The sequence below is a fragment of the Triticum aestivum genome, chromosome 5D (genome assembly GCF_018294505.1).
Source record: "Triticum aestivum cultivar Chinese Spring chromosome 5D, IWGSC CS RefSeq v2.1, whole genome shotgun sequence".
Classification (NCBI taxonomy): Eukaryota; Viridiplantae; Streptophyta; class Magnoliopsida; order Poales; family Poaceae; genus Triticum; species Triticum aestivum.
This window is the reverse complement of record NC_057808.1, coordinates 449,948,391-449,975,393: the sequence shown is the minus strand read 5'-3', so window position 1 is coordinate 449,975,393 and position 27,003 is coordinate 449,948,391. Positions and strand designations below refer to the sequence as shown.

Below are 27,003 nucleotides of genomic sequence, written 5' to 3'. Positions count from 1 at the left end.
CGAATCATGTTGCAGACATTTTGGTACGGCTAGCGGTGGCTAGCGGATCGGATTTCTCTCGCTCATGAAATGTAATGGCTTGGCAATCGACCGATTTTGTGCTCACGTTACCCGATAGATTAGACGCATAGTGCACGTCAAATATTAATTAGGAAACTCAGATCTATCTATCTAGGGATAAGGCGCATGTGTCGAGTTGTCTATCCAGATCCCATGTTCTCTACCGCTTCGGGCCTTTATTATTGACATCCCAATCAAGGGTAGAGGACACTTCCATTGGTTAGCATAGAATAGTCAAAACTTTTTTTCTTTTTGGTGGGGGACTAATCGCAACTTGCAACCAAGTAGGGTATCTCCAAGGGAGACCCGTAAAACACCGGTATATGTTTGACCAGACACATTTCTTCACTTTTGCAATCCAATGAGGACCTGTATCAGTTCGCAAAGCTGTCCGGACATCTAAATTCTGGTATTTTAGAGACAAACATGGAGGAGTTTTGCCAGAGTGACATGCACTTAACCAATCACATGCATGGTACCCCTCTTATCTCTGTCCTCCCAACCGTACATGCATGCTCCCCCTCTTCTCTCTCTCCTCCCAACCGGACACTAAATAACAAATATCTCACCACACGCATGGTCCCCACCTACCTTTTCTCCTTCCATCCGTATACTTTGTAATTAGCGATGGATGGCTCCCTCCCGTATTATGCCCATGGACCATGTCCGGACATAAAAACAGACATATACCGGAGGAATCTGCGGGTTGGCATTGGAGATGCCCTTAGTTGGTTGCATTCATGCCGGTGTTGATTGACATGATCAACAACCCTTTAGGGGCATCTCCAATAATTGTGAGATAGGTGTTGATAGAATTTGCTACTTTTTTTGATGATGTGCCATAGAATGAACTAGGAGAGAGAAGACGTACATAAGCCAACACAAGCTTCAAGGTGATGAGAGAATCCCAACCTTGTCATTTGTATTCATGTAGCACATTCATCCTAATTACTAAACAAGTTCGAGATGCCCCTCGGTTGACGTCGTACTCCCCTCATCCGGGTTTAGTTAGTCTCCCTCATATTTTGGGTCAGGGTTTGCAAAATATGATTTATATAAGTAAAAAAAATAATACCACTAGAAACTTCTTTCAAATATGAATTCAACAATATAACTTTTAGGGCATATACTTTATATTTGTTTAATCAAATCAATGATCAAAGTTTGACCCAAAATACGAGGGGACTAATAAACCGAAATGGAGAAAAAGAACACACTGAGCATGGCATTTTGTTTGGTCATAATAATATGTTACTAATGACCATTGACTCAAAAGGAGTTCCTCATGGAGGGATCCCATTGCGGTAATTAACGGACCTCGGGTCCTATTTCTACTTGTCCATGGTTTCCTTTGGTTTAGATATAAATATCCATCGGTTCTTTGATTTATGTGAAGGCATGTATTCTTCCGCTTTGGTATATATGATCTGGTTAATACAAGCCACCATTTTCTTAAAAGAAAAAAAACATAAAGCATACATGCCATTTGGTCCATGTGTATATCACACACGAACACATTCACTACCGCGGGCACCTTGATGAAAACAAATATTCTTCTTCCCGGCTATATTGTCTGCTAACCTCCTCAGTGCTTCCATCTTCAATCATTTTATAACCTTGTGCATCAATAACACCCATCACAACATTTTCATGGGGTACTTGAAGACTCTCGAGTGTCATCTCCACTTGCCTCATGGTTGGTCGTTGACCTCCTTCCATCCTGACGCATGCCGCTGCCAACATAATTACTTCTTCAATCTTCTTGCCACCTTCCATCACGACCTGAGGGTCTAACACACTTGAGAGGTCACCTTCTGCGAGCAAACTAGTGAAATAGGCGACGAGGCTTTTCTCCCCGGATGATCGATATGAGCATGGTTTTTTCCTGGTGAGCAGCTCCATTAGGAGAACGCCGAAGCTATAAACATCGCTCTCCTCGGTGAGCTGTCCTGAGTAGCAATACATAGGGTCTAGGTACCCAAATGTCCCTTGGATGGCGGTTTCATCCCCTGTTTGATCTAGCGGAATGCACCTTGAAGCTCCAAAATCGGACACCTTTGCTATGAGAGTGCCATCTAACAGAATGTTTTGAGACTTGATATCCCTGTGGACTATAGGGAATGACACGGCCGAGTGAAGATACGCGAGAGCTCTTGCGGTCTCTGTTGCAATTCTTAGCCGATCCACCCATGGCAATGAAGCTTCAGGTTCTTCGACATGAAGATGATGGTAAAGTGTCCCGTTGGAGATGAACTCATATACTAGCAACGGCACCTCTGTCTCGAGGCAGCACCCGAAGAGCTTCACCACGTTCCGATGATTTATCTGCGAGAGGATTGCCACCTCGTTGATGAACTCGTTGATCTCCTTCTGGATTGCGGCCTTGGACTTCTTGATCGCCACGACGTGAAGGTCTGACATGATCCCTTTGTACACCATGCCATGACCTCCTCCGCCGATCTCACGAGCTTTGTCGAAGTTGTTGGTTGCCTTCTCCAGCTCCACCAAGGGGATGATCATCCTCTCAGCGATGTCTGCCTTTTGCGACACTAATTGCTCTAGTAGATGTCCCCTGTTTTGCTTGAAGAATTTCTGCTTGGATACTTTTGCCCTCTGACGCTTCAGCTTCCGGGTCACAAAAATGGCACCAAGCACCAAGAAAAGAAGGGCAGCACCACTGCCGATTCCTATGCCGATACTTAAACCTGAAAAGAAATGTCAGAGAAAATGTGTCATGGTTCAGGAAAATTCCCTGATATGAAGCAGAGGAACATTCTATGTCTCCTGGTGTGCAATCTCACATGCTATGTTCCCATACTATGTACCATCAATGGTGTTGTATATTCTCACCTAGACTTAGGGATGATTTGAGGCAGCCATCTTTGATCCGAGGGTCGCCACGAGAGCGGGGCGGACACACGCAGTGGTACCCTCCGGGCGTGTTGGTGCACACGCCGGAGCACATGAACTTATCAGGCCGCGCGCACTCGTTGACGTCTTGGCATCCTCCGGCGCCGGCGAGGTACGGGTTGCCCTCGTAGCCCTCCTGGCAATGGCACACGTAGCCAGTGCGGTAGTTGTTGGTGACGTTGCTGCATGAGCTGTGGCTGCTCCGGCACTCGCTCGACCCCGCGTCATTGGGGCAGCCCGTTGCCGCCCACCCCGGGGGATCCCGAGGTTGCCGGAGCCGCTTGGAGTCCAGCACCCACTCCAGCACCAAGGGCATCGCCGTCGTCCCGCGGGAGGAGTTCGCGCGTGCGGCCGACGTGTCGAACCAGCCCGTCTCCGCGACGCGCACCGAAACCGTAGCCAGCAACGAGTCCATCTCCTGGGCCGGGTCCATCCCCGTGAAATTAACGCGGTAGTAGGGACGGCCGATGGTGATGGGCGTCTTGCAGCAGCCGACGCCGGCGCACTCGGCGACGTCCTCGGCGGAGACGGTGTTGTTCAGCCCGTCGGTGACGGCGCAGAAGGCGGAGCAGCCGACGATGACGTTGTCCCTGTCCCCGATCAGCTTGGCCAGCACGTTGCACCCGGTGAGCACGAACCTGTTGCGCGATGCCGACACCACGAACGGGCCGCCGGCGGCGCCGGCGCCAAGGCCGCCCCACGTGCCGACGGCTCGGGTAGGGCCGCTTACCCTGCTGCCCTCGAGCTGCACGGCGCCAGCGGTGTTCCTGACGCGCACCGTGGATTTGGCCAGTGAGATCTCCATGACCTCGAGGGTGCTCCCGGCGCCGCCGATGAGCAGCCGCTCTTGGCCGTTCCTCCGGTCGCAGGTGAGGTTGAAGCCCGGCAAGTAGCACCCTTCCTTGATGCCGAATGGGTACGGCACGCTCACGCCAGCGCAGATGGTCGGGCAGCCCGGCGCAGCTCCGGTGACCTGAGCCGCCGCCGCGGCCACGAGGGAGAGCTGCAACAGAAAGGGCAACAGCGCCGCCGCCGGAAGCTTCATCCTATCTTCTGCGTGCGCGCGTATACACCGTCGATACCCACCCACTGCGTACTCTGCTAAATATATCGATCCGTGGAGGTGCATGCGTTACTATTCAAGCGTTGACTGACCGAAATATCCGTGCAGGTGCATGCGTTACTATCCGTACAGGGGATGGAAGCTTGGCTTTATCTACTAACAAGAAATATCTCATACAAGGACCGAGCAAAAAAATTATATGATTTTTTTCTTGCTAAGAATATCAGTACAGATGCCCAAGTTGGACTATTCAAAAACATAAGTACAACTTAAATTGGATTCTCCAAAATTACAAGTGCGAATTTATCTAAAAGAATACATATATGTTTTCATATTTTAAATCAACTTTTCTTGTTAATGGTCAAACTTGATTTGTACGTAAGATCAATGTTCAAATTACGGTTTCAAGATGACCAACAACCCCATTTTTGTAGTGGGTAATAGATTGATGTCCCTTATTGTTATCTAAAGAATTTCTGCCTTAGCGTTTTTGCCCTATGATGCTCCCGTTTTTTTTAATGAGAAACACTAGCGTTGTATTTTATTAGGTTATTAAGGAAAATATAGTAGAACATATATGAAGGCTCCAAGAGTTATATGAAGGCTCTGAAGGTTAGATGAAAAGAAACCAAAACTTCATGGTGGTTGCCAATCGGTCCACTCGAACCGAAGAAGTTTACAAGTCATCTCATTGATATAGCAAGCTAAAAAAAAGTCATACCCGATGATTTGGCACAACTCTTAAAGAGTCTTCAGTTCATCTTCTACGAAATTGACACCAAAGAGGGAAGCAAATGGTGTTCTATGGCTCACACAACTTATGAGGTTAGAAAGAATTGGCGTTCATCCCTCCACCAACAACCATAGAAGGGGTCTGGTGTTGATGGTTTCAGGGGCAGCGGTGGGAAGTTTGAAACGCGCAACAGCCATGGACCAAATCGAGCGTCAATAGGAACAGTCAGCGAAGAGGTGGACCAGTTTGCGGTTGGGCAGTTTCACAAATAAGGACAACCCAAGCGTACGTGATGCTACAGTTTAGGCGGGACCCTGGTGGACTAAATCAAATCCTCTAGGTCCGAACGAGTTCTCCCTGCGAACTGGACGAGATATGTGGGAATTATCGAGCTTTTAGCTCATTTTATCATTTCCAGTAATTCTTAATACTCCCTCCGGTCTTTTTTACTCTGCATATAAGAATTATCTGAAGTCAAACTTCATAAAGTTTGATCATATTTATATGAAAAAAAATCAACATCTGTCATGCTAAAGTTATACAATATGAAAATTAAGTCATGACGCATCTGCTGATATTGTTTTCACATTGTGAATGTTGGCATTTTTTTTCTATAAAATTGGTCAAACTTTACAAGGCTTGACTTCAGATAAATCTTATATGCGAACTAAAAATGATCGGAGGGAGTAATTCCTACAAAATCCAGGGCGTGGAAAGCTCATTACTAAGAGCATCTTCAACAGGCGCGCAACCGCGTGATGCGTTAAAATATTTTTACAGCGCCGAAATAGCTTTTTTTTGCGCGCAGCAGGGCGCTGCAAAATATGGCGCGGCGCTATAGCTCCAGCAGGCGCTGCAAAATGTAGCGCGCGCCTAGCACAATCAACATTTCGCACTGAATATAGAACCAAGAAGATCAAACACACAAAAGATAAATCAACAATTAAATAGTTCATTTATTACAACTCAAACAAATAGTTTATCTTCCAATACAACAAATAGTTCAACAATATAACATCAAACATACAACATCAAATTAGTTTTTCGGCCATTTCATGCCCACCACTCCTCGATTAGGTCTTTTTGAAGATCATCATGCGTTTCGGCACGTCGAATGGCATGATAGGAGGCAATAAATCGGGCCACCCTCGCAGCTCTCCTCCGCACTCGCACGGGACGGCCCAACAACTCATACTGAAAATAGTCTAAATTTTGCCCACGCTCATTCTCAATGATCATGTTATGCATGATCACACAAGCATTCATGATGTACCAAGGGTCTTTTGAGAAGTAAAAGCATTAGAGGTCCTAGAACTTGTCCAACATGTGATGGTTTAGTCATAGAACTTGTAAAAGTGAACTATATAGTCCTAGAACTTGCACACAATGTACAAATTTAGTCCAGAGCCAATCAGAGGTGACCAAGCGGTGCCAGCTGATCAGTCCGGTAATTGCGTCACATTTTACAAATACCCCCTGCTTTTTTTCAAATTAACATTCGAAAACAGCTCCCTGAGGCGGCCAAGTCGTTCCTTTAGTATGCGTGCTCGTTTCAGCTATCAAATTAACAGTCAAAATGGAAATAGAGTGCGTTTTTTTCTGGAGGGGACGACCGATCGACTTCCATGGATGACTGTGTGCATCATAGAGTCATACGTACAAACGCAAAAACGTTGCATCCGCGTATGCATGGCGGTGCCAGGTACTGCATGCACACGGGCGCGCCGGTCCACAGCTGCTGATCAAAGGCGTCGCTGACATGTTGGTGGCCGGAACCATACAAATGCACGTACGTAGCGATAAAGGTCCCGGGCCTGCTGCCGAATTCAGTGTCGATATATCCATCGACAGCCATACGAGCCATTAATGAAATCCCAAGCTTCACGCTGTTCATTACGAACGCCCCCCCGCCAGTCAGTACTAGTATCGATCGTGCATTTCACTGCCTCGTCGGTCATCGGTCATCTTTTCGTAGAGCGAGTGTGGTCCAAAACCAAACCAAAAGGCTGCTCGTAGGAAGAAGATCATCTGGTTTTTTTCTTTCTCGAAAGGGAGGTTGAAACTCCCGGCCTCTGCATTCAAGGATGCACATATCCATTTTTATTAACTTATTAAATAGAGTCTGGCAAAGCAAATACATGGATCCCCAAAACCACCTTTTTGACTACCTCTGTCTGCTATATCGACAAGTATGATGAAGTGCCAGACGTCGTGCCAAAGAACCATCTAGTCCGGTGGCCTCCCCAAATCGCCCGCCGGCGAGTCGATAGTACCATCCGGTTGTAGCAGGCGTTCGGTGTGCATCGCATGCGCACGCTCTAGTCTTTGTTGTCGTCATCTTCCGCTGCCAATCTTCAGGAGGGATGACCTTGCCTGACCTCTCTGTCGTCGACGCCATCATGACGTCAGACAACACCATACTCCTGCGCGAGTCCGTCTACGAGGAGGATCGTTGGAAGGCTGGTGGCTAGGGTTTGGGTGCCCTTGGCATCGCCTGCGGGGAGGCGACGCGAAGGGGTACGCGGTACCGAGGATGGGAGGCTGAAGGATGTGTTGATCTGGGTTTGGGTGTGTTCTAGCTTTGTGCTAGTGGCTGTGCATTCATTGATTGGACCGACCGGGCTCTCAAAGTAGACATGCACCAGCAAGCTAGCAGCTGTAGCAGCAGCAAGACACAGTGGGCTACGCCGAGTACGTTCGTATTGCGGACACCTCACTATATATAGCTTTTTTTTTTAGAAAAGGAGGATGATCCCCGGCCTCTGGCATCTGGGAGATGCATACGGCCACTTTATTGATTATTCTCGAGGACCTTACAAAGTATTACAACAATATACCTGAATCCACCATTTTGGCAATATATGCCGCTACTCCTATCCAAATGATGAAGGAGTGCTAGCTGGGCCACTACCCAGACCACTCACCTAAGCCTAACATCAAAAGCCGGAAGCCCCAGCCGAGCCACATACCGGGTCTGGGGCACAATCCGGTCAGACGCACTCGTGTGTCGTCGCCGCCATCTTTCACAGGTCCGTCTTCAGATCATATTGAGGTTTCTACCTTGTCTGGCCACTCTGCCATCGACATCACCATGACGCCAGACAACAACCTCCTCCTGCGTGAGTCCATCTCCGTGCATCGGACGCCGAGCCTCCACAGCGCCATGCCGCCGATATCCGCCGCCATCAACGTGTGAGATGAAGCACCGCTCCACCATCCCCCAGCCATCACTCACTCAAAAACAATGCCCCGAGGAGGGAAAGCGAGAAAACGCCATCATCGTCCGATCCGGAAGACCCAGATCTAGGGTTTCCCCCGGAGCATCCCGAGCCTGATGACGCAGACTGCAACGACGATGCCTCGACAAGGGAACGACATCTAAGACGCCGCCATCGTCCGCCATGACCGTAGTCGGCGCGATTTTCATCGGCAGTTGCTCCACCAGACGTGCGCCACCGACGTCGCTGGTCCCTTCAACCGGAGCAAACTCCAAAACAATGCCCTAAAGAGGGACTACGACGCAAAAGCGCCGCCATCGCTCGATCCCGAGGAGATCTAGGGTTTCCCCCGGAGTTGCCCGCGCTGTCAAGGACCAGACAAGGGTAGAATCCCGGCGGATCTGCCCAGCTGCCGACGAGTCGCACCCGCCACCTTGCCGACGGTAGACGAGCGATCAAGGCCCACGCTTGGGCATAGATCCGGCCGCGCCGCCGCGAACCGATCCTGTCACGCCGCCGCCGTCCCTGGCGGCCGCGACGCACCAGATCGCGAGGCCTCCTGCCGCGGGGAAGCGAAGTCGCCGAGGCGCCGCCACCACCCGCCGTGGCGTCCGGCCCGCCGCCACGCTCCGGCCCGGGGGCGCCGGCCCGTGCCAGCCCCACCCGAGCGAGAGGGCCCGAGTCCCTGCCGGCGCCGGCGACGGCAAGGCTTCACCTGGCCGCGCCCTTGGGCGGCGGCGAGGGAGGAGGAGGAGTGGGGGAGGTCCGGCCGACGGGATCTGGGGGCCTCCCAGTCGCCGACGCGGGGGGCGGCTCGGGAGGGGGAGGGGGAGGGGGAGGGACCTCACTATATATAGCTAGCCATCTGCTGCCTATCCTCCTCTCCGCGGACGTACCGTCCTACACTACGTGCATGCAATTGCAAATGCCCCTTTCGGTCGATCGAATGCCCTAGCACCAACCAACATTGTTGGACCGGGATGGATGGATCGAGCTGGGGGGTGGATCCAATCGATGGAGAGATCGAGTTCGCTGGACGCAGTGGCGTGTCTGGCTTAATTCTGCGTATGTGAAAAAGATCAGACGAGATCCGCTCCCCTCCCCTCCCCTCCCCGCGCCGCCACCCGCGAGGCGGCCGGCGAGGGCCCCCAGATCCGCTCGCCGCGAGCCTCCCCTCCTCCTCCCTCGCCGCCGCCAGGGGGTGCGGCCGGGCGAAGCCCGACCGACGCCGGCGGCGGCAGGGCCAGCTCTTCCCCTGGCGTGACGGGGCGGCGCGGGCTGCTTCTTCGGGTGCGGGCGCGGTGTGGACGCGGGGCACCGCGGTGTGGCGGTGCGCGGCCTCTCCTGGCGGGCGTGGCGCGGCGTGGCCGGCTGCGCGGTGGTGCGCGCCTCGCCATGGTGGCAGGATCTGTCCGGCAGGCGGCGCCGGCGGCGGCTGGGGTCCGGCTTCGGGCCCCCGACGGCTGCGTTGGTTCCTCTCCATCTCGGGCGTGCGGTGGTGGTGTGGCTCGGCCGGTGGCGGTCCGGCGACCTGGTGGTGGTGGCCGGCGGTGCACGTGGTGGTGGTGCTTCCACTTGGCGGCTCTCTGTGCAGGGAGGCAGGGGAGCGGCTTAGACAGGGGCGGCAGCGTCGACGGCGTGCCGGCTGCAGCGCGAAGGCGGGAACTTTACGGGCCTTGGAGATCCCGGCCGGGCCTGTGCGGCCACGGGCCTGGTATGTTCCTGCTATTGCGTCCGGTTAGCTACCGTCTTCGACGGTGGAGGTGGGGCCTTCCCGCGTGCCGACGGTGCTGCTGCCCTAGTCCCGGCTCCTCTCCCTCTTTGTGCGGACCATGCTTCACGGTGCCGTGGTGAGACGGCGTGGGAAGCTTCGTGACCGGGTTGGCGCAGGGTGAGGGTCTGTTTGGTGGCGAGCTCTGAAGTGCCTGAGGTGGAGGTTGGGATCGGGAGAAATCCCTGTTGGCTTGGCCGACACCGACGCGGTGGCGCTTGTGGGTACCGCCTGACCTTCCTGAAGGGCGTCGGGGCTATCCTTCCTCTCTCCTCACAGCGTACCAGGGGAAACCCTTGGCAGCAGTGTCGTCATCGTCGCGTACCTTCTTGGAGGTGCTGATTGGTACCGGTGCTTCGGAGGCTCGGAGCTTGGTGGGCGATCTCCGGTGGGTGCAGCGGTCACAAGGCTTCTTCGTTTTTTGTCGATCCGCCGTTGTTGGCATTAGTTTCTCTTGTATTTTCTTTTTATTTTTGACGTGACTGTGTTGCTTCCGCCCCAGCAACTATCGTTGGTTGTATCGGTTGGTTACTTTGTATACAAAGCGGGGAAACCTTTTTCGGTAATTCTGCGCATGCGTCTACACTGCACACATGACTGAACAGGTCTTTCCCAGCTCGTACATTGGTACTGGTACGCACATGCATTGATCGATCAAACGATCCAGCGTCGGTGGCGGTGCGTGTAGGCCAATACGTGGTGTCATGTCCTTGCGGAGGCGACCCGTGTGCACGCACATACACACTAGTTAGAGAAATCTAATTCAGATGAGTGTACTGCTGGTTAATTTGACAAAAAAGCAGGAGGTATCTGCAAAATGCGACGCAATAACCGGACCAGGGCAGCTGGCGCCACTTGGCCGCCTCTGATGGGCTCTGGACTAAATTTGCACATTGTGTGCAAGTTTTTGGACTACATAGTTCACTTTTACAAGTTTTAGGACTAAACCATCACATGTCGGAGAAGTTATAGGACCTTTCTTCTTATCCCAAAATCTATACGGTCCTCTCACAATAGCAAATTGGTCTTGCAAAATCCCAAAAGCTCTCTCCACATCTTTCGTAGCCACCGCCCGAGCATTGTGGAAATCAAGTTTTTCCTTACCTTTCGGTTTCATCAACGGCTCCACAAATGTTTGCCACCTTGGATAGATACCACTACTACAAAAACAGCTATAGCCAATACGGACACTAATGGTGCACTGTACATGTGGTGCGCCATCACTAAATAATAATGGCGCACCATGTGTTGGTGCGTCATTAGTAAAAAAAAATTTATTTTTTCAAAACTACTAATGGCGCATTGTGGGATGGTGCGCCATTACTAGTTCAACTAGTAATGGCGCACCACTCCCACGGTGCGCCATTAGTAATTATGTTTCAAAAAAAATTCAAATTTTTTTTATTTTTATTTTTGAAACTACTAATGGCGCACCGTGGGAGTGGTGCGCCATTACTAGTTCAACTAGTAATGGCGCACCACTCCCACGGTGCGCCATTAGTAACTTGGCCACCACTTCCACCGAATGCACCCCCCTACCGCCTTTTCAGTTTAAAAAAAAAATAAAAAATGATGGAAATGTCAAAAAAATAAAAGAAAATAAGTTTTCCATGTGATATGTGGTCTAGTTGTTGTGAAAATTTACAAATATGAATTTTGACTTTATTTGCAAAATCTCTCGAGAATTTGTAAAATGGGCATAACTTTTGCATACGAACTCGGATGAAAAAGTTTTTTATATGAAAAATCATCTACTTGAAAAGTTACGTCCGAATTTAACTGGGGGAACCCTGTTAAACATTTTCAAAATCCTTAAAAACCTAACAGAAAAAAGATACGGGGCTTTTAAGATCTAAAGAGGCAAAAAAATCAAAAAAATTCAAACTTACTAATGGCGCACCTGCCCATGGTGCGCCATTACTATCTTCCCTCCTTCAAAATTCAAAATAAGTCAAAAAAATAAATAAAAAGTTACTAATGGCGCACATGCCCGTGGTGCGCCATTAGTATCTTCCCGCCTTCAAAATTCAAAAAAAAAATAGTAATGGCGCACCTGCCCACGGTGCACCATTACTATGCCGTATATATGGCTGGGCGTGGTCCTCTCCTCCTTACCTCTTCATTCTTCTCCTCCACTCCACCTCTCCTCCACTCCATCTCCTCCTCTCCTCCACTCCATCTTCCCTTCTCTCCTCCACCATACTACCCTCCTCCTCTCCAGCGATCTCCTCCTCCTCCTCCTCTCCGGCGACCTCCTCCTCCTTCTCTCCGGCGACCTCCTCCTCCTCTCCGGCGACCTCCTCCTCCCTCCTCTCCTCCCCTCCCCTCCCCTCACGGTTTCTCCTCCCTCCTCTCCTCCCCTCCCCTCCCCTCACGGTTTCTTCTCCCTCCTCTCCGGTGAGCTCCTCCTCCCTCCTCTCCTCCCATCCCCTCATGGTTTCTCCTTCCTCCTCTCCGATGCTCCGGTGAACTCCTCTCCGGCGATGTAGGCGAGCGCCTCTCCGGTGACCTCCTCCTCCTCCTCTCCGGCGAACTCCTCTCCGGCAAAAGAACGTACAAGATCCAAAAACAAGAACAAAATTTGAAATAATATCGTGCAAAAAAAACGAGCAAAAAAAAGAGCAAAAATGGGCAAAAAAATCGCGATCCAGATCCAAATTCAAAATTCAAAAATAGCAATGGCGCACGATGGGGGTTAGACGGTGCGCCACTACTATTTTCCCGCCTTCAAAATTTAAAAATACTAATGGCGCATCGTGGCCTATACTAATGGCGCACAGTGGCCTATACTAATGGCGCACCAGTGGTGCGCCATTAGTAAAAAAATACTAGTGGCGTGGTACTATTGGCGCACCAGTAGTGCGCCATTAGTAGGCAAAACTGGTGCGCCACTAGTAGGCCTTTTCCTAGTAGTGTACCATCCGCAAGATAGTAGCCATAGTCTTATGTATGGCCATTTGCTACAAACTCATGAGTGGTGACCGATTAAGAACGTTGATGTCATTCAAAGATCCCAGCATTCCAAAAAAAGCATGCAAAATCCAAGTCTCTTGATCGGCCACCCCTTTTAGAATTATAGTGGAACCCTTTTTCTGGTCGTGGAATTGTCCATGCCATGCCTTACGACAGTTCTTCCAACTCCAATGCATGCAATCTATTGAGCCAAGCATACCTAGGAACCCGCGACCTTTGTTCATCTCCAAAAGCCTTGCGGTGTTCAGCATTAAGAGCTCTCAAATATTCTGGATCAAACACTTGCACAATTCCGACTGCGAAGCGCTTGACACACATGATGGCTTGACTCTCACCCATGGCCAAGTGGTCATCAACGAGATCCGAATACCGTACGCCAACATATGCAAAGCGGCTGTCACCTTTTGAAAGGTGCTATGCCGGAGTTCTCGGGCGGCATTCCTCTTTTGCTGAAAAAACAGATCATGTCTCGCCAGTTTCTCCGCAATGCGTTTGAACAACTCGATGTTCATCCTAAAATGGCGCCGAAAGTCGGACTCGGGGTATTTGAGATTCTCCGCAAAATAGTACCACATCAATCTGTTGTGGGCATCGATCTTATCCCTCCATAAATTCAATATTGTTCGTCGTACGTTTCTTCCGACGAAGAATTTGATATTCAAGAGGAGGAGGACTTCGCAATGATCCTAGCTAATATTGAATTTAAACTAGTTTATTAAAACTACAAACAATATGCACCAAATCCATCTACAAAATATAAAGTTGAAGCAATCCATACCTTGCAAGCGTTTTGTCAAACACCTTGTGCGCTGTTCGTCGGAGGAATGGTGCGCTCGAGGGGCGGCGGCGAGGAGAGGAGGTGGAGGAAGCAGCGACGGTGCACGGGGATAGGCGGGGGAAGCACCGACGGGTCTTAGATCTGGCGGTTGGTGAAGTCACGCGCGAATCGTCGCTGTCCAACGCGCGGGAGCGGGCGCAGCAAATACACCGCGTGCGATGCCGTTCTCCTCCGCGCGCTGAACCAATTTTACCGTGTGCGTGATTATTGCACGTCTGCTGAAGCGTCCGTTTCAGCCACGCGCGCAATAATGCGGTTTTTTTCAGCGTGCCACTTATTCCAGCGCATGTTGGAAATGCTCTAAGATATTAAATAAGGATGCATATACACAGTCCTCTGGCACCCGCTTTGCCTCGCACGCGCGTCGTGTTTTGTAATTGTCGAGCTTCGCTACGACCTATGCCATGTGTATAAAACAAAACTGAACAGCTTATTCGGCTGCATGAACGATGCCACCATCTGCCTCCTAGCTTGTCTGCGGTCAGTCATGTTCTACCTGTCTGACTTTCTGATGGTGTTTTCTCTTTTTGAAAAAAGTGGTTAAACCACCGGCATCCACATCATTGTGATAACGCATTCATGTTTTATTATAGTTGACGCAAAGCAATGAGGCCAGAAGATGAGGATCATCTAAGATTACACACCCCTAATAATTATTCTTGCTCATTTTCATGTAGGCAATGACTAATAATACCGTCTACTTATTTTTTATAAAGATGATGATCATCCCAAAAGTAATATCTCAAGTCATAGTTTTTTTGTTGGTAGGTGAAAGTGCGTGGAATGTATTTTGCAATAATGTAATTAGCATAATCAACAAATCAAGGCTTAGCAATTGTGATAACAACTGGTTGTTCATCATGAAAAATATCATTGATAGGTATTTAATCGTCATATATATTTCCGTTCTATACAAATGATCACCTAATGTATTATCCTCACCTTTCTTTACCAACAATCTCAACATAAGAATGTAGTAGAGAGCAGATCGGCCCACATATAAGACTGGAAATAGATGGATAGATGTGTGATGTGAAGTTGTGGTCTCACCTCGCCCTCAACACGAGACAACAGGAGCCTCCACTCCCAAGTTGGGTGGTCACCTCTCCCATAACTCCTGACTCACTGGATTCAACGGTTAACTGACTTATGGCATGTGGGGGAGGAGCGGAGGAGGGGTTAATAGCGAGCAACCTTGGGGTCCCTCTCGGTTCTGGTCGGGGGCGACATGGGCCAAAGAAATGTGGTGATGGAGGAGAGGCGCGGTGATGGTCGGAGCTAGGTGGCGGCGGTGGCAGTTGTTGGAGCTTAGGGGGCGGCGACTGGCTGGACCTAGGCGGGCGGCGGCGAAAACCATGGAACGAAGGGAGCACTGAAGGAAATATGCCCTAGAGGCAATAATAAAGTTGTTATTTATATTTCCTTATACCATGATAAATGTTTATTATTCATGTTAGAATTGTATTAACCGGAAACTTAGTACATATGTGAATACATAGATAAAATAGAGTGTCCCTAGTATGCCTCTACTTGACTAGCTCGTTAATCAAAGATGGTTATGTTTCCTGACCATAGACATGTGTTGTCATTTGACGAACGAGATCACATTATTAGAGAATGATGTGATGGACAAGACCCATCCGTTAGCTTAGCATAATGATTGTTAAGTTTTATTGCTATTGCTTTCTTCATGACTTATACATATTCCTCTGACTATGAGATAATGCAACTCCCGAATACCAGAGGAACACCTTGTGTGCTATCAAACGTCACAATGTAACTGGGTGATTATAAAGATGCTCTACAGGTGTCTCCGAAGGTGTTTGTTGGGTTGGCATAGATCAAGATTAGGATTTGTCACTCCGAGTATCGGAGAGGTATCTCTAGGCCCTCTCGGTAATGCACGTCACTATAAGCCTTGCAAGCAATGTAACTAATGCGTTAGTTGCGGGACGATGCATTACGGAATGAGTAAAGAGACTTGTCGGTAACGAGATTGAACTAGGTATGATAATACCGACGATTGAATCTCGGGCAAGTAACATACCGATGACAAAGGGAATAACGCATGTTGTTATTGCGGTTTGACCGATAAAGATCTTCGTAGAATATGTTGGAACCAATATGAGCATCCAGGTTCCGTTATTGGTTATTGACCGGAGATGTGTCCGTTATTGGTTATTGACCGGAGATGTGTCTCGGTCATGTCTACGTAGTTCTCGAACCCGTAGGGTCCGCACGCTTAACGTTCGATGGCGATTTGTATTATGAGTTATGTGTTTTGGTAACCGAAATTTGTTCGGAGTCCCGAATGAGATCATAGACATAACGAGGAGCCTCGAAATGGTCGAGAGGTAAAGATTCATATATTGGAAGGTAGTATTCGGACATCGGAATGGTTTCGAGTGGTTCGGGTATTTTACCGGAGTACCGAGGGGTTACCGGACCCCCCCCCGGGAAGTATTGGGCCCACATGGGCCTTAGTGGAGAGCGAGGAGGGCCGCAAGGGGTGGCCGCGCCTCCCCATGGCAGTCTGAATTGGACTAGGGGAGGGGGCAGGGGGCACCCCATAGCACATTGATACGTCCATTTTGCATCATGTTTTCTTACTGTTATTTATAATGTTTTTATCCATAATAATTTACAAGGAACACACAAAGAGGAAGAATGTCGGCAACTAAAAATCTGGACCTGGAAAAGCTACGTCAGGCCACCTATTCTGCACAACTCCAAACAAGCTGAAACTTCACGGAGATTTTTTAGGATTATTTAAGAATTATAGGAGCAAATAACTACTAGAGGGGGCCCACCAGGTGGGCACAACCCACCTGGGCGCGCCAGGGAGCCCAGGCGCGCCCTGTTGGTTGTGCCCTCCTCGGCCCACCTCCGGTGCCCATCTTCTGGTATATAAGTCATTTTGACCTAGAAAAAATGAAGAGAGGGCTTTTGAGATGGAGCGCCACCGTCTCAAGGCGGAACTTGGGAAGGAGCACTTTTGCCCTCCGGCGGAGCGATTCCGCCGGGGGAACTTCCCTCCCGGAGGGGGAAATCATCGTCATCATCATCACCAACAACTCTCCCATCTTGGGGAGGGCAATCTCCATCAACATCTTCAACAGCACCATCTCATCTCAAACCCTAGTTCATCTCTTGTATTCAATCTTGTTACCGGAACTATAGATTGGTGCTTGTGGGTGACTAGTAGTGTTGATTACATCTTGTAGTTGATTACTATATGGTTTATTTGGTGGAAGATCATATGTTCAGATCTAATATGCTATTTAATACTCCTCTGATCATGAACATGTTTATCATCTGTGAGTAGTTACTTTTGTTCTTGATGTCACGGAAGAAATCATGTTGCAAGTAATCATGTGAATTTGATATGTCTTCGATATTTTGATAGTATGTATGTTGTTATTCCCTTAGTGGTGTCATGTGAACGTCAACTACATGACACTTCACCATATTTGGGCCTCAGAGAATGCATTGTGGAGTAGCAATTAGATGATGGGTTGCGAGAGTGACAGAAGCTTAAACCCCAGTTTATGCGCTATTCCGTAAGGGACCGATTGGATCCTAGAGTTTAATGCTATGGTTAGAATTTATTCTTAATACTTTTCTCATAGTTGCGGATGCTTGCGGGAGGGTTAATCATAAGTAGGAGGTTTGTTCATATAAGAACATCACCTAAGCACCGGTCCACCCACATATCAAATTATCAAAGTAGCGAACACAAATCAAACCGACATGATGAAAGTGACTAGATGAAATTCCCGTGTACCCTCAAGAACGCTTTGCTTATCATAAGAGACCGTTTTGGCACGTCCTTTGCCTCAAAAGGATTGGGCTAACTTGCTGCATACTTGTTACAATTATCGTTACTTGCTCGTTACAAATTATCTTGCTATCAAACTACTCGCTACTTACAATTTCAGCACCTGCAGACATTACCTTACTGAAAACTACTTGTCATTTCCTTCTGCTCCTCGTTGGGTGAGGGAGTCCTGGACTAAGGGGTCCTCGGGCGTCCGTCCTGTTGGACATGGGCCGGACTGATGGGCTTTGAAGATACGAAGGTCGAAGACTCCACCCGTATCCGGATGGGACTCTCCTTGGCGTGGAAGGCAAGCTTGGCGACCAAATATGAAGATTCCTTTCTCTGTAACCGACTTTGTACAACCCTAGCCCCCTCCGGTGCCTATATAAACCGGAGGGCTTAGTCCGGAAAGGGAGATAGTCATATAGGCTAGACTTCTAGGGTTTTAGCTATTACGATCTCGTGGTAGATCAACTCTTGTAATACTTATATTCATCAAGATCAATCAAGCAGGAAGTAGGGTATTACCTCCATAGAGAGGGCCCGAACCTGGGTAAACATTGTGTCCCCCATCTCCTGTTACCATTGACCTTAGACGCACAGTTCGGGACCCCCTACCCGAGATCCGCCGGTTTTGACACCGACATTGGTGCTTTCATTGAGAGTTCCACTGTGCCGTCCCCAAAAGGTTTGATGGCCCCTTCAATCATTAGCAACGATACTGTCCAAGAGGAAACCTTCCTCCCCGGACAGATCTTCGTGTTCGGCGGCTTCGCACTGCGGGCCAACTTGCTTGGCCATCTGGAGCAGATCGACAGCTACGCCCCTGGCCATCAGGTCAGATTCGGGAGCTTGAACTACGTCACGGACATCCGCGGAGACTTGATCTTTGACGGATTCGAGACCATGGCAGCCGCCCCCTATCCCTAGATGAACATGATTTAAATCTGTCATCGGACCATACTCAGGAAATTGCACCTGTAACCGCTCCGGCCTCAGATCCAGAGCAGACTGCGCCATCCGAGGACGGGAGGATCAACCCCACCACGGAGGCCGCAGATTCCACGGCGTTGGAGCCGCACACAGACTTAACCTCATGTGATGTCTATGTCACCGGAACTTCGGACTCGTCTCCGGCTATAAGCTCCGAACCATGTGCGTCCGCGGACGCTGAGCTAGATCAGTTATCGATCTTCCAATTCAGCGCCGCAGATATCTTCCGGCACTCACCTTTGGGCGATGTGTTAAACTCATTAAGAAATCTGTCCTTAGCGGGGGGACTCACAGGCGAACTATATCCGGTTCGAACCGGAGGCTGATGACGGGGAATTTCGCTTCCCACCCGCCACCCACTACATAGCCACTGTCGAGGACTTAACCGACACGCTCGATTACGCCTCCGAAGACATCGACGGTATGGACGACGATGCAGAAGAAGAGCATGGCCAAAACCCATCGTTTACCGGACGCTGGACAGCCACTTCATCGTCTGACATATACATGTTGGATACAACCAAGGAAAATAGCGGCGAAGACAAGGAGAACCCGGTGAAGGATGACCCTCCTAGGACACAACCAAAGCGCCGTCGTCAGCGGCGCCGCCCTAAATCGCACCGCAGCAAGGACAGAAACACCGGCACAGGAGATGATAACACTCCGAAGGGTGCCGAAGACACAGAAGACCCCGACGAAAAACTGCCAAACAAGACAATCGGGAAGATGGGCAAGTCAGCCCTGATGAACAGGCCATAGAGGAAGACTCGGAGGACGGTAGTTATCATCCCCCCTCCAAGGAGGAGGTAAGCCTCGGCAACGAAGACTTCATCGTGCCTGAGGAACCTCTCGAGCAGGAGCGCTTTAAGCTTCAGCTAATAGCCACTGCGAGGTGTCTGAAAAAGAAGCAGCAGCAGCTTCAAGCTGATCAAGACCTGCTCAATGACAGATGGACCGATGTCCTGGCAGCCGAGAAATACGGCCTTAAACGCCCAGCCAAAAGTTACCCAAAGCGCAAATTGCTACCTCAGTTCGATGACGAGGCGCTAGAGCCCGCACCAGCATCGCGCAATGCGGCCGACTGACCGCCACGCGGTCGGGATAAAACGGCAACTCGGGCCGAAAACCAGACTGTCCCACCTCGCCATAAAGGCAGGGATAAGATAGCTCGGGGTCATACATACGACCTTCACCAAGACCTGGACAGTAGAGCAGGACATACAAGATCGATCTACGGATCGCGAGAGCGTGCCTCGACACGCGAGGACGGCTATCTATTCGGACGTAACAAACCTAGTCACGCCCGGGCCGAAAACCGCAGACGGACTCCATCGGAGCTACCTCGCGAGGCGGCCCGATATAGAGGCGCCGCACACCCTCTTTGCTTCACTGACGAAGTAATGGATCATGAATTCCCAGAAGGGTTTAAACCCGTAAACATCGAATCATACGATGGAACAACCGATCCCGCGGTATGGATTGAGGATTTTATTCTCCACATCCACATGGCCCGCCGGGATGACCTTCACGCCATCAAATACCTCCCACTAAAACTCAAAGGGCCAGCTCGGCACTGGCTAAATAGTCTGCCTGAAAATTCCATTGGTAGCTGGGAGGACTTGGAAGAAGATTTCCTCGACAACGTCCAAGGTACATATGTCCGGCCACCTGATGCTGATGACCTAAGTCACATAGTCCAACAACCTGGAGAGTCAGCCAGGAAATTCTGGACTAGGTTCCTAACTAAAAAGAACCAGATCATCGACTGTGCGGATGCCGAAGCTCTACCGGCCTTTAAACATAGCATCCGTGACGAATGGCTCGCCCGCCACCTCGTCCAGGAAAAGCCGAAGTCCATGGCAGCCCTCACGGCACTCATGACCCGCTTCTGTGCGGGTGAGGATAGTTGGCTGGCCCGCAGCAAAAACACAGCAAGCAAAATAGGCACCTCCAAGGGCAAAAATAGCAATGGCAAGCTCCGACGCAACAGACACAAACGCCGTAGCAATGGCGACAACACCGATGACATGACAGTCAATGCCGGATTCAGCGGCTCCAAGTCCGGTCAGCGGAACAAGCCATATAAAAGAAACAGTCAGGGACCATCCAGCCTGGACCGCATACTCGACCGCCCGTGCCAGATCCATGGCACCCCAGACAAACCAACAGAGATTGTTGGGTTTTTAAACAGGCCGGCAAGTTAAATGCCGAAAACAAAGAAAAGGGATCGCAAAGTGAGGACGATGACGAGGAGCCCCGGCAACTGAACATAGGGGGACAAAAGAAGTTTCCTCCTCAGGTCAAAACGGTGAACATGATATATGCTACACACATCCCCAAAAGGGAGCGCAAGCGCGCGCTTAGGGACGTCTATGCGATAGAGCCAGCCGCCCCAAAATTTAATCCATGGTCGTCATGCCTGATCACTTTTGATCGACGGGATCATCCGACCAGTATCCGTCATGGCGGTTTAGCCGCATTGGTCCTTGACCCAATAGTTGACGGATTCCACCTGACGCGAGTTCTTATGGACGGCGGCAGCAGCTTGAACCTGCTCTATCAGGATACAGTGTGCAAAATGGGCATTAACCCATCACGGATCAAGCCCACAAGGACTACCTTTAAAGGAGTCATACCGGGTGTAGAGGCCCACTCTACGGGCTCAATTACGCTAGAGGTTGTCTTCGGATCTCCGGACAACTTCCGAAGTGAAGAATTAATCTTCGATATCGTCCCTTTTCGCAGCGGCTACCACACACTGCTCGGACGAACCGCATTCGCTCGATTCAATGCGGTCCCACATTATGCTTACCTCAAGCTCAAGATGCCCGGTCCATGCCGCGTCATAATAGTCAATGGAAACACGGAACGCTCCCTCCGCACAGAAGAGCATACCAGTGCCTTAGCAGCAGAAGTACAGAGCGGCCTCCTCAAGCAGAACCTTAATTCGGCTGCCGAGCCTCCGGACACCGTTAAGAGGGTCCGGACTATTCTGCAGCAGGACAGCTCGGCTCGTCAGGAGCTCCACTAGCAATTCGGCCTCCGTCCCAGTCCTGATCAAATGGTGGCATTGGTATCGCGTGTACATAACTACGCACTCAATTCCATGGGGAGAGACGGAGGCATACCTACCCTGTGATCCACAATATGGCTTGACCGCTCCCGGACACATTTACTTTCACTGTTTCCCTTTTTCCTTTTCAGGTTCCTTTTCACAGGCCTTCCTTGATGGCTTGATCGCAGTTCCTTTCGAAGGACAAAAATACACCAAGACGGCAGTCAGTCTGGACGTAGAGGGGAACTTCTAGGTGGTCTCTTTAACAACCACTCTACCTGTTTTCAGGGCCCACACACAACTCTCCCTTCGTGATGGCATGTTAAATAGCCTATTGCTTATCACACTATTTGTATCAATGCGCTTGGACGTATTAATCAAATTATAACGGAAACAGTTTGCGGCCCAACTTTTAGGGCCCCTGCCTATTGCATTTACCACTTTTCTGTTTCCCCTTTCTTTTAATAAACTTATCAGATAGCACCCGTACACTGTGGTACGTTTCAATTTGCCAGGGGCTTCATAGCGCCCCGCTCTACGGTACAAAAAGCCCGAACACTTTCTACGATACAGTTCGGCACCCTGAATTTAGCATTATATCCATTGGCTCCGAATCATGTCTTTGGTCAATAGTTGGGTTGTCCGGCTCCTGTGTTTGCTACCTTACGTTCCGCTACGTCGGCTAAGGTAGTAAAGGGAGCACTACTGCGATTGTGCCCTGGTTTACCCAATGGAGCACCTCAGTAGAGAAAGCCAAAAACTGGCTGTCATGATGCGGCGAAAGCCGGTCAGCTCTTCCGAGGTCTCAAATCGTTGGAGATTTTTTCCGCATTACGCGAGGGGTCGGTACTTGCCCGATCAGGTGTTTATAGCATCCTAGCTCGGATACTAGGGGTTGCGCCTATGTTTTTATTGTCAAACTCCTATGGCTAAGTGAGGGTGTTCAAGCCGTATAGTCTGATTGCCTAGTTCATTACGCTAAAGACCTCCATCAAGGACCAAACAATTGGATCAAGAGTGTTTAGATTCTATCCCGAACACCCCCATACTACCTACGTGGGGGCAGAAGCCGATGACTGGCCAACCCTCAGATTTTATAACACACGGCCGCACAAGAGGTAATTTTTTTTATAAAAACAAAAATTATATTATATAACAGCTTTGTTTCATCTTACAAGGCACGGAAAACTTGAATATATTCATTCAAGGATAATGTCTTGTGAACACTACGCCGCTACAAGGCGGGACCCCTCCAGGACGTCTCCAAAATACCGCTTGGGTGTGCGGTGCTCCTTGCCCTCGGGCGGCCCCTCGGTCACAAGCTTGGCGTCCATCTTCGCCCATCACGCCTTGACTCGTGAGAAGGCCGTCCTCGCTCCCTCGATGCAGACCGACCGCTTGACGACATCCAGCCGAGGACAGGCATCCACCAGCCGCTTCACGAGGTCGAAGTAACTGCTGGGTATAGCTTCGGCTGGCCACAGCCGGATTATTAAATCCTTCATGGCCAGTTCGACCACCCTGTGCAGCTCGACCAGCTGTTTCAGCTGATCGCTGAAGGGCACCGGATGTTCTGGCACAAGATATTGCGACCAGAACAGCTTCTCCGTGGAGCTCCCTTCTTCGGCTCGGAAGAACTCCGCAGCGTCGGACACACTGTGTGGCAGATCAGCAAAAGCCCCTGGAGAACTCCGAATCCGGGTTAGTAAAAGATACTTTCTCTTTACATATTTGCTTTTCATGCTAAAAGCCTTACCCGCCGCGATCGTCCTGGCCTCCTGGATCTCCTGGAGGGCGCCCTGGGCCTCATTCCGGGACGTTTCTGCGCTTTGACGAGCCTTGGCGAGTTCGGTCTCTTGAGCCGACGCATCGCGCTCCAAGGTCTCGCACTTCTTCACCGCGTCTTGGAGCTCTTGTTGAATCTCGTTGACCCGGGCCTTGAGCTTCTTACGGGCGGCCTGCTCCTTGATAGCCTTCTCCTCGGCTTTGGCCAGGGCCTTTTTTAGGGCCTCGACCTCGGTCGTCGCTCCTACACATATCATGACACTCCGGTCAAAATATATCATCTACTCTTTCCGAATATATAGCAGGTTATTACATACCTTGCTTCTCCTGGAGCTGCCTCCTCGCCTGGCTGAGCTCCTCCTCGGCCTGCTCCAGTCTCTGCCTCAGTCTGGAGACTTCAGCAGTATGTGAGGCTGCGGCGAGCAGCGACGCCTGCATATTCATTTCAGACATATTTAGTTAGTTTCCTGCAATAATGGATTGATCCTCTGTACGGACTTTCTTTCCGAACACCGGACAGTGTCTCAGGGGCTACTGTCTATATTTGAATTTTCTCTTTTTGCGTCGCTTACCTCGAAACCTGTCAGCAGGCTGCTGCAGGCTTCGGTTAGTCCGCTCTTGGCAGACTGAACCCTTTCAATTACCGTGCCCATAAGGACACGGTGCTCATCCACAATGGAAGCGCCTCACAGTGCTTCCAGCAGATTATCCGGTGCCCCTGGTTGGACAGGGGTCACCGGTGGAATGGGCATACCCCCCTCTTTCGAAGGAGGTTGCACACCAGACTCCAGAGCCGTATTGCTCTCTGGAATCGTATTCGGCTGAGGACCGAACTGAATACGGCTCTCATCACCTGTCTCCATGGGGATGTGCTCTCCCTGGTGTCCGGCGACGGAGGTTTCGCCTTCTGGCGCCTCCTGAACCTCCCCCTGGCCTGGGAAGGTCCTTCAGGACAGCACCTCGGCGTCACCCTTGGCCTTGGGAGAATAAGCGGCCGGTGGCGACTCGCTGCCATCGTCCTCGAGTCCAACGAACCTCTTGATGAGGATCACTGGGAGCTGTCATGGGCCGGACTACAATTACACAATTAATCAAGTTAATACAATGAGGAAGAAAGGCCAAATACACGGGCAAGTACGGGTCAGGCAGCACTTACGATGCGGCCAGGGGCTTTCTCCGAGGGCGCCGCTCCGGCCTGCTGTCGATGTCCCACGCGGCATTATCCGCGAGGGACCCTTTCCCCTTCTTAGGCGCCTCCGCCTCCAGACTTGTGGAGGCCGCCCTCTTCTTCCTCCCCCCATCAGGGGGAGGGTTGCTTTCCTCCTCCTCTTCATCATCGTCTTCGGTGATGGAGGAGTGAGTCTTGTCTTCGAACATCACGTCCCCCCTTGGCCTTCTTCGTGGCCTTCTTCTCCGGTGGCTTATAGGGCGCCGGGACCAGCATCTTCGCTAGAAGCGGGATGACTGGTTCTTCGGGCAGCGGAGCCGAACTGTGAATTTGCTCCGCTTTCTCCATCCATTCCTGAAAGGATAAATTAGCAAAGTTTAGTTATCCTCCTAGGACAAACAGATAGAGAGTACACCTTGAAATGTGAAGCACTTACGGCACTGGCGGGGTGGGTAAGATTGTGCCCACGATCCGAGTCTATGGCAGGCGGCTTCTCGTTGCCCTTGAAGAGCAGCTTCTAGGCGTCTTCGTGAGTGGTGCCGAAGAGCTTCACCAAGGTCTGGTGCTTCTCCGGATCGAACTCCCACACAGGGGAATTTCGGCTTTGGCAGGGGAGGATCTGGCAAACCAGCATAACCTGGATCACGTCGACGAGCTTGACGTTTTTGTCCACCATGCTTTGGATGCGCGTTTGCAGCGCCATTAGCTCGTCCGACGAAGACCAACTTGGGCCCTTCTTCATCCAGGAGGTCAGCCACATTGGAGCCCCAGACTTGTATTCGGGGGCTGCGGCCCAGGTGGCATCGTGGGGCTCTGTGATATAAAACCACAGCTTCTGCCACTCCTTGACAGTCTCCACAAATGTACCTTTGGGCCATGTGACGTTGGGCATCTTGCTTACCATGGCCCCTCCGCACTCCGCGTGCTGGCCATCCACCACCTTCGGCTTCACATTGAAGACCTTAAGCCACAGACCGAAGTGGGGTTGGACGCGGAGAAAAGCCTCGCACACGACAATGAATGCTGAGATGTTGAGGAAGGAGTTCGGGGCTAGATCATGGAAATCTAGCCCGTAATAGAATATAAGTCCGCGGACGAAAGGGTGGAGTGGAAACCCCAGTCCGCGGACGAAATGAGGGAGGAACACCACCCTCTCGTTGGGTTTTGGTGTGGGGACAACTTGTCCCTTGGCCGGGAGACGGTGGGCGATCTCTTTCGCCAGATACCTGGCCTCCCGCAGCTCGGCGATGTCCTTCGCCGTGACGGAGGAGGCCATCCACTTGCCATGTCCTCCGGATCTGGACATGGTTGAAAGTTGTCTCGGGGTGGAAGAAACTAGAACTTGAGCGCTGGAGCTCGAGAGTGGAAAGGCAGAGGATGAGAGAAGGTGTGGGCAAGGAGATGGAATTCTTATCCCCTTATAAAGGCAGTGAATATCGAAACGCCTCCCCACTCGCCTCTAAACTCGCCTATTCCCAAGGGCTGTTTAAACGACATGGTTGGATTACCCATACCCGTATTGATGCGAATCCCGCGTAAGGGGACACGATCTCTGCTTTGACAAGACGTTTCAATGGAAACCGCATCTCGAAACGTGGAACGGCCGAAGGAAACGGTTCGAAATAATGACCGGGCAGGCGTGATGTCATCTCGCCAAAAGTTGTCAGCAGAAGGGGACTTGTGAAATATTATACTCTCTATGGACTGTGTTTGCGGTACTTGTGTTACAGATCCGGACACGTTCGTTGCGTCCGAAGACTATCTTGGAGTGTTCGGGAAGGAGAACCCGTCTTGCAATGTCGAAGACAATCTGCGCCCCGGACACCTCGTCATTGAAAGCCTAGTTCAGGGGCTACTGAGGGAGTCCTGGACTAAGGGGTCCTCGGGCGTTCGGCCTGTTGGACATGGGCCGGACTGATGGGCTGTGAAGATACGAAGATCGAAAACTCCACCCGTATCCGGATGGGACTCTCCTTGGCATGGAAGGCAAGCTTGGCGACCAAATATGAAGATTCCTTTCTCTGTAACCGACTTTGTACAACCCTATCCACCTCCGGTGTCTATATAAACCGGAGGGCTTAGTCCGGAAAGGGAGATAGTCATATAGGCTAGACTTCTAGGGTTTTAGCTATTACGCTCTCGTGGTAGATCAACTCTTGTAATACTTATATTCATCAAGATCAATCAAGCAGGAAGTAGGGTATTACCTCCATAGAGAGGGCCCGAACCTGGGTAAACATTGTGTCCCCCGTCTCCTGTTACCATCGACCTTAGACGCACAGTTCGGGACCCCCCACCCGAGATCCGCCGGTTTTGACACCGACATTGGGTTCGACACTCTTACTTATCGAAAAGAGCTACAATTGATCCCCTATACTTGTGAGTCATCAAGGCTATTTTCTGGCGCCGTTGTCGGGGAGTGAAGCGCCTTTGGTAAGTGGAATTCGGTAAGGAAACATTTATATAGTGTGCTAAAATTTATTGTCACTTGTTACTATGGAAAACAATCCTTTGAGGGGTTTGTTCGGGGTATCTTCACCTCGTCCGGAACCACAGTTAGTTACCCCTCAAACTACTGCACCTACTGAAAATATTGAATATGAAATTCCTTCGGGT

General features: G+C 50.5%; 1 protein-coding gene across 1 annotated transcript; it reads right to left on the bottom strand.

Annotated features, from left to right (window-relative positions):
* Positions 1-1,483: 1,483 nt before the first annotated feature.
* LOC123122644 (wall-associated receptor kinase 2) lies at positions 1,484-4,038 on the bottom strand. The gene is made up of 2 exons (XM_044542930.1): positions 2,911-4,038; positions 1,484-2,765 (listed from the first exon to the last, which is right to left on the bottom strand). The coding sequence occupies exons 1-2, from the start codon at positions 4,013-4,015 to the stop codon at positions 1,582-1,584; spliced, it is 2,289 nt and encodes a 762-aa protein (XP_044398865.1). The 5' UTR covers positions 4,016-4,038; the 3' UTR covers positions 1,484-1,581.
* Positions 4,039-27,003: the final 22,965 nt, after the last annotated feature.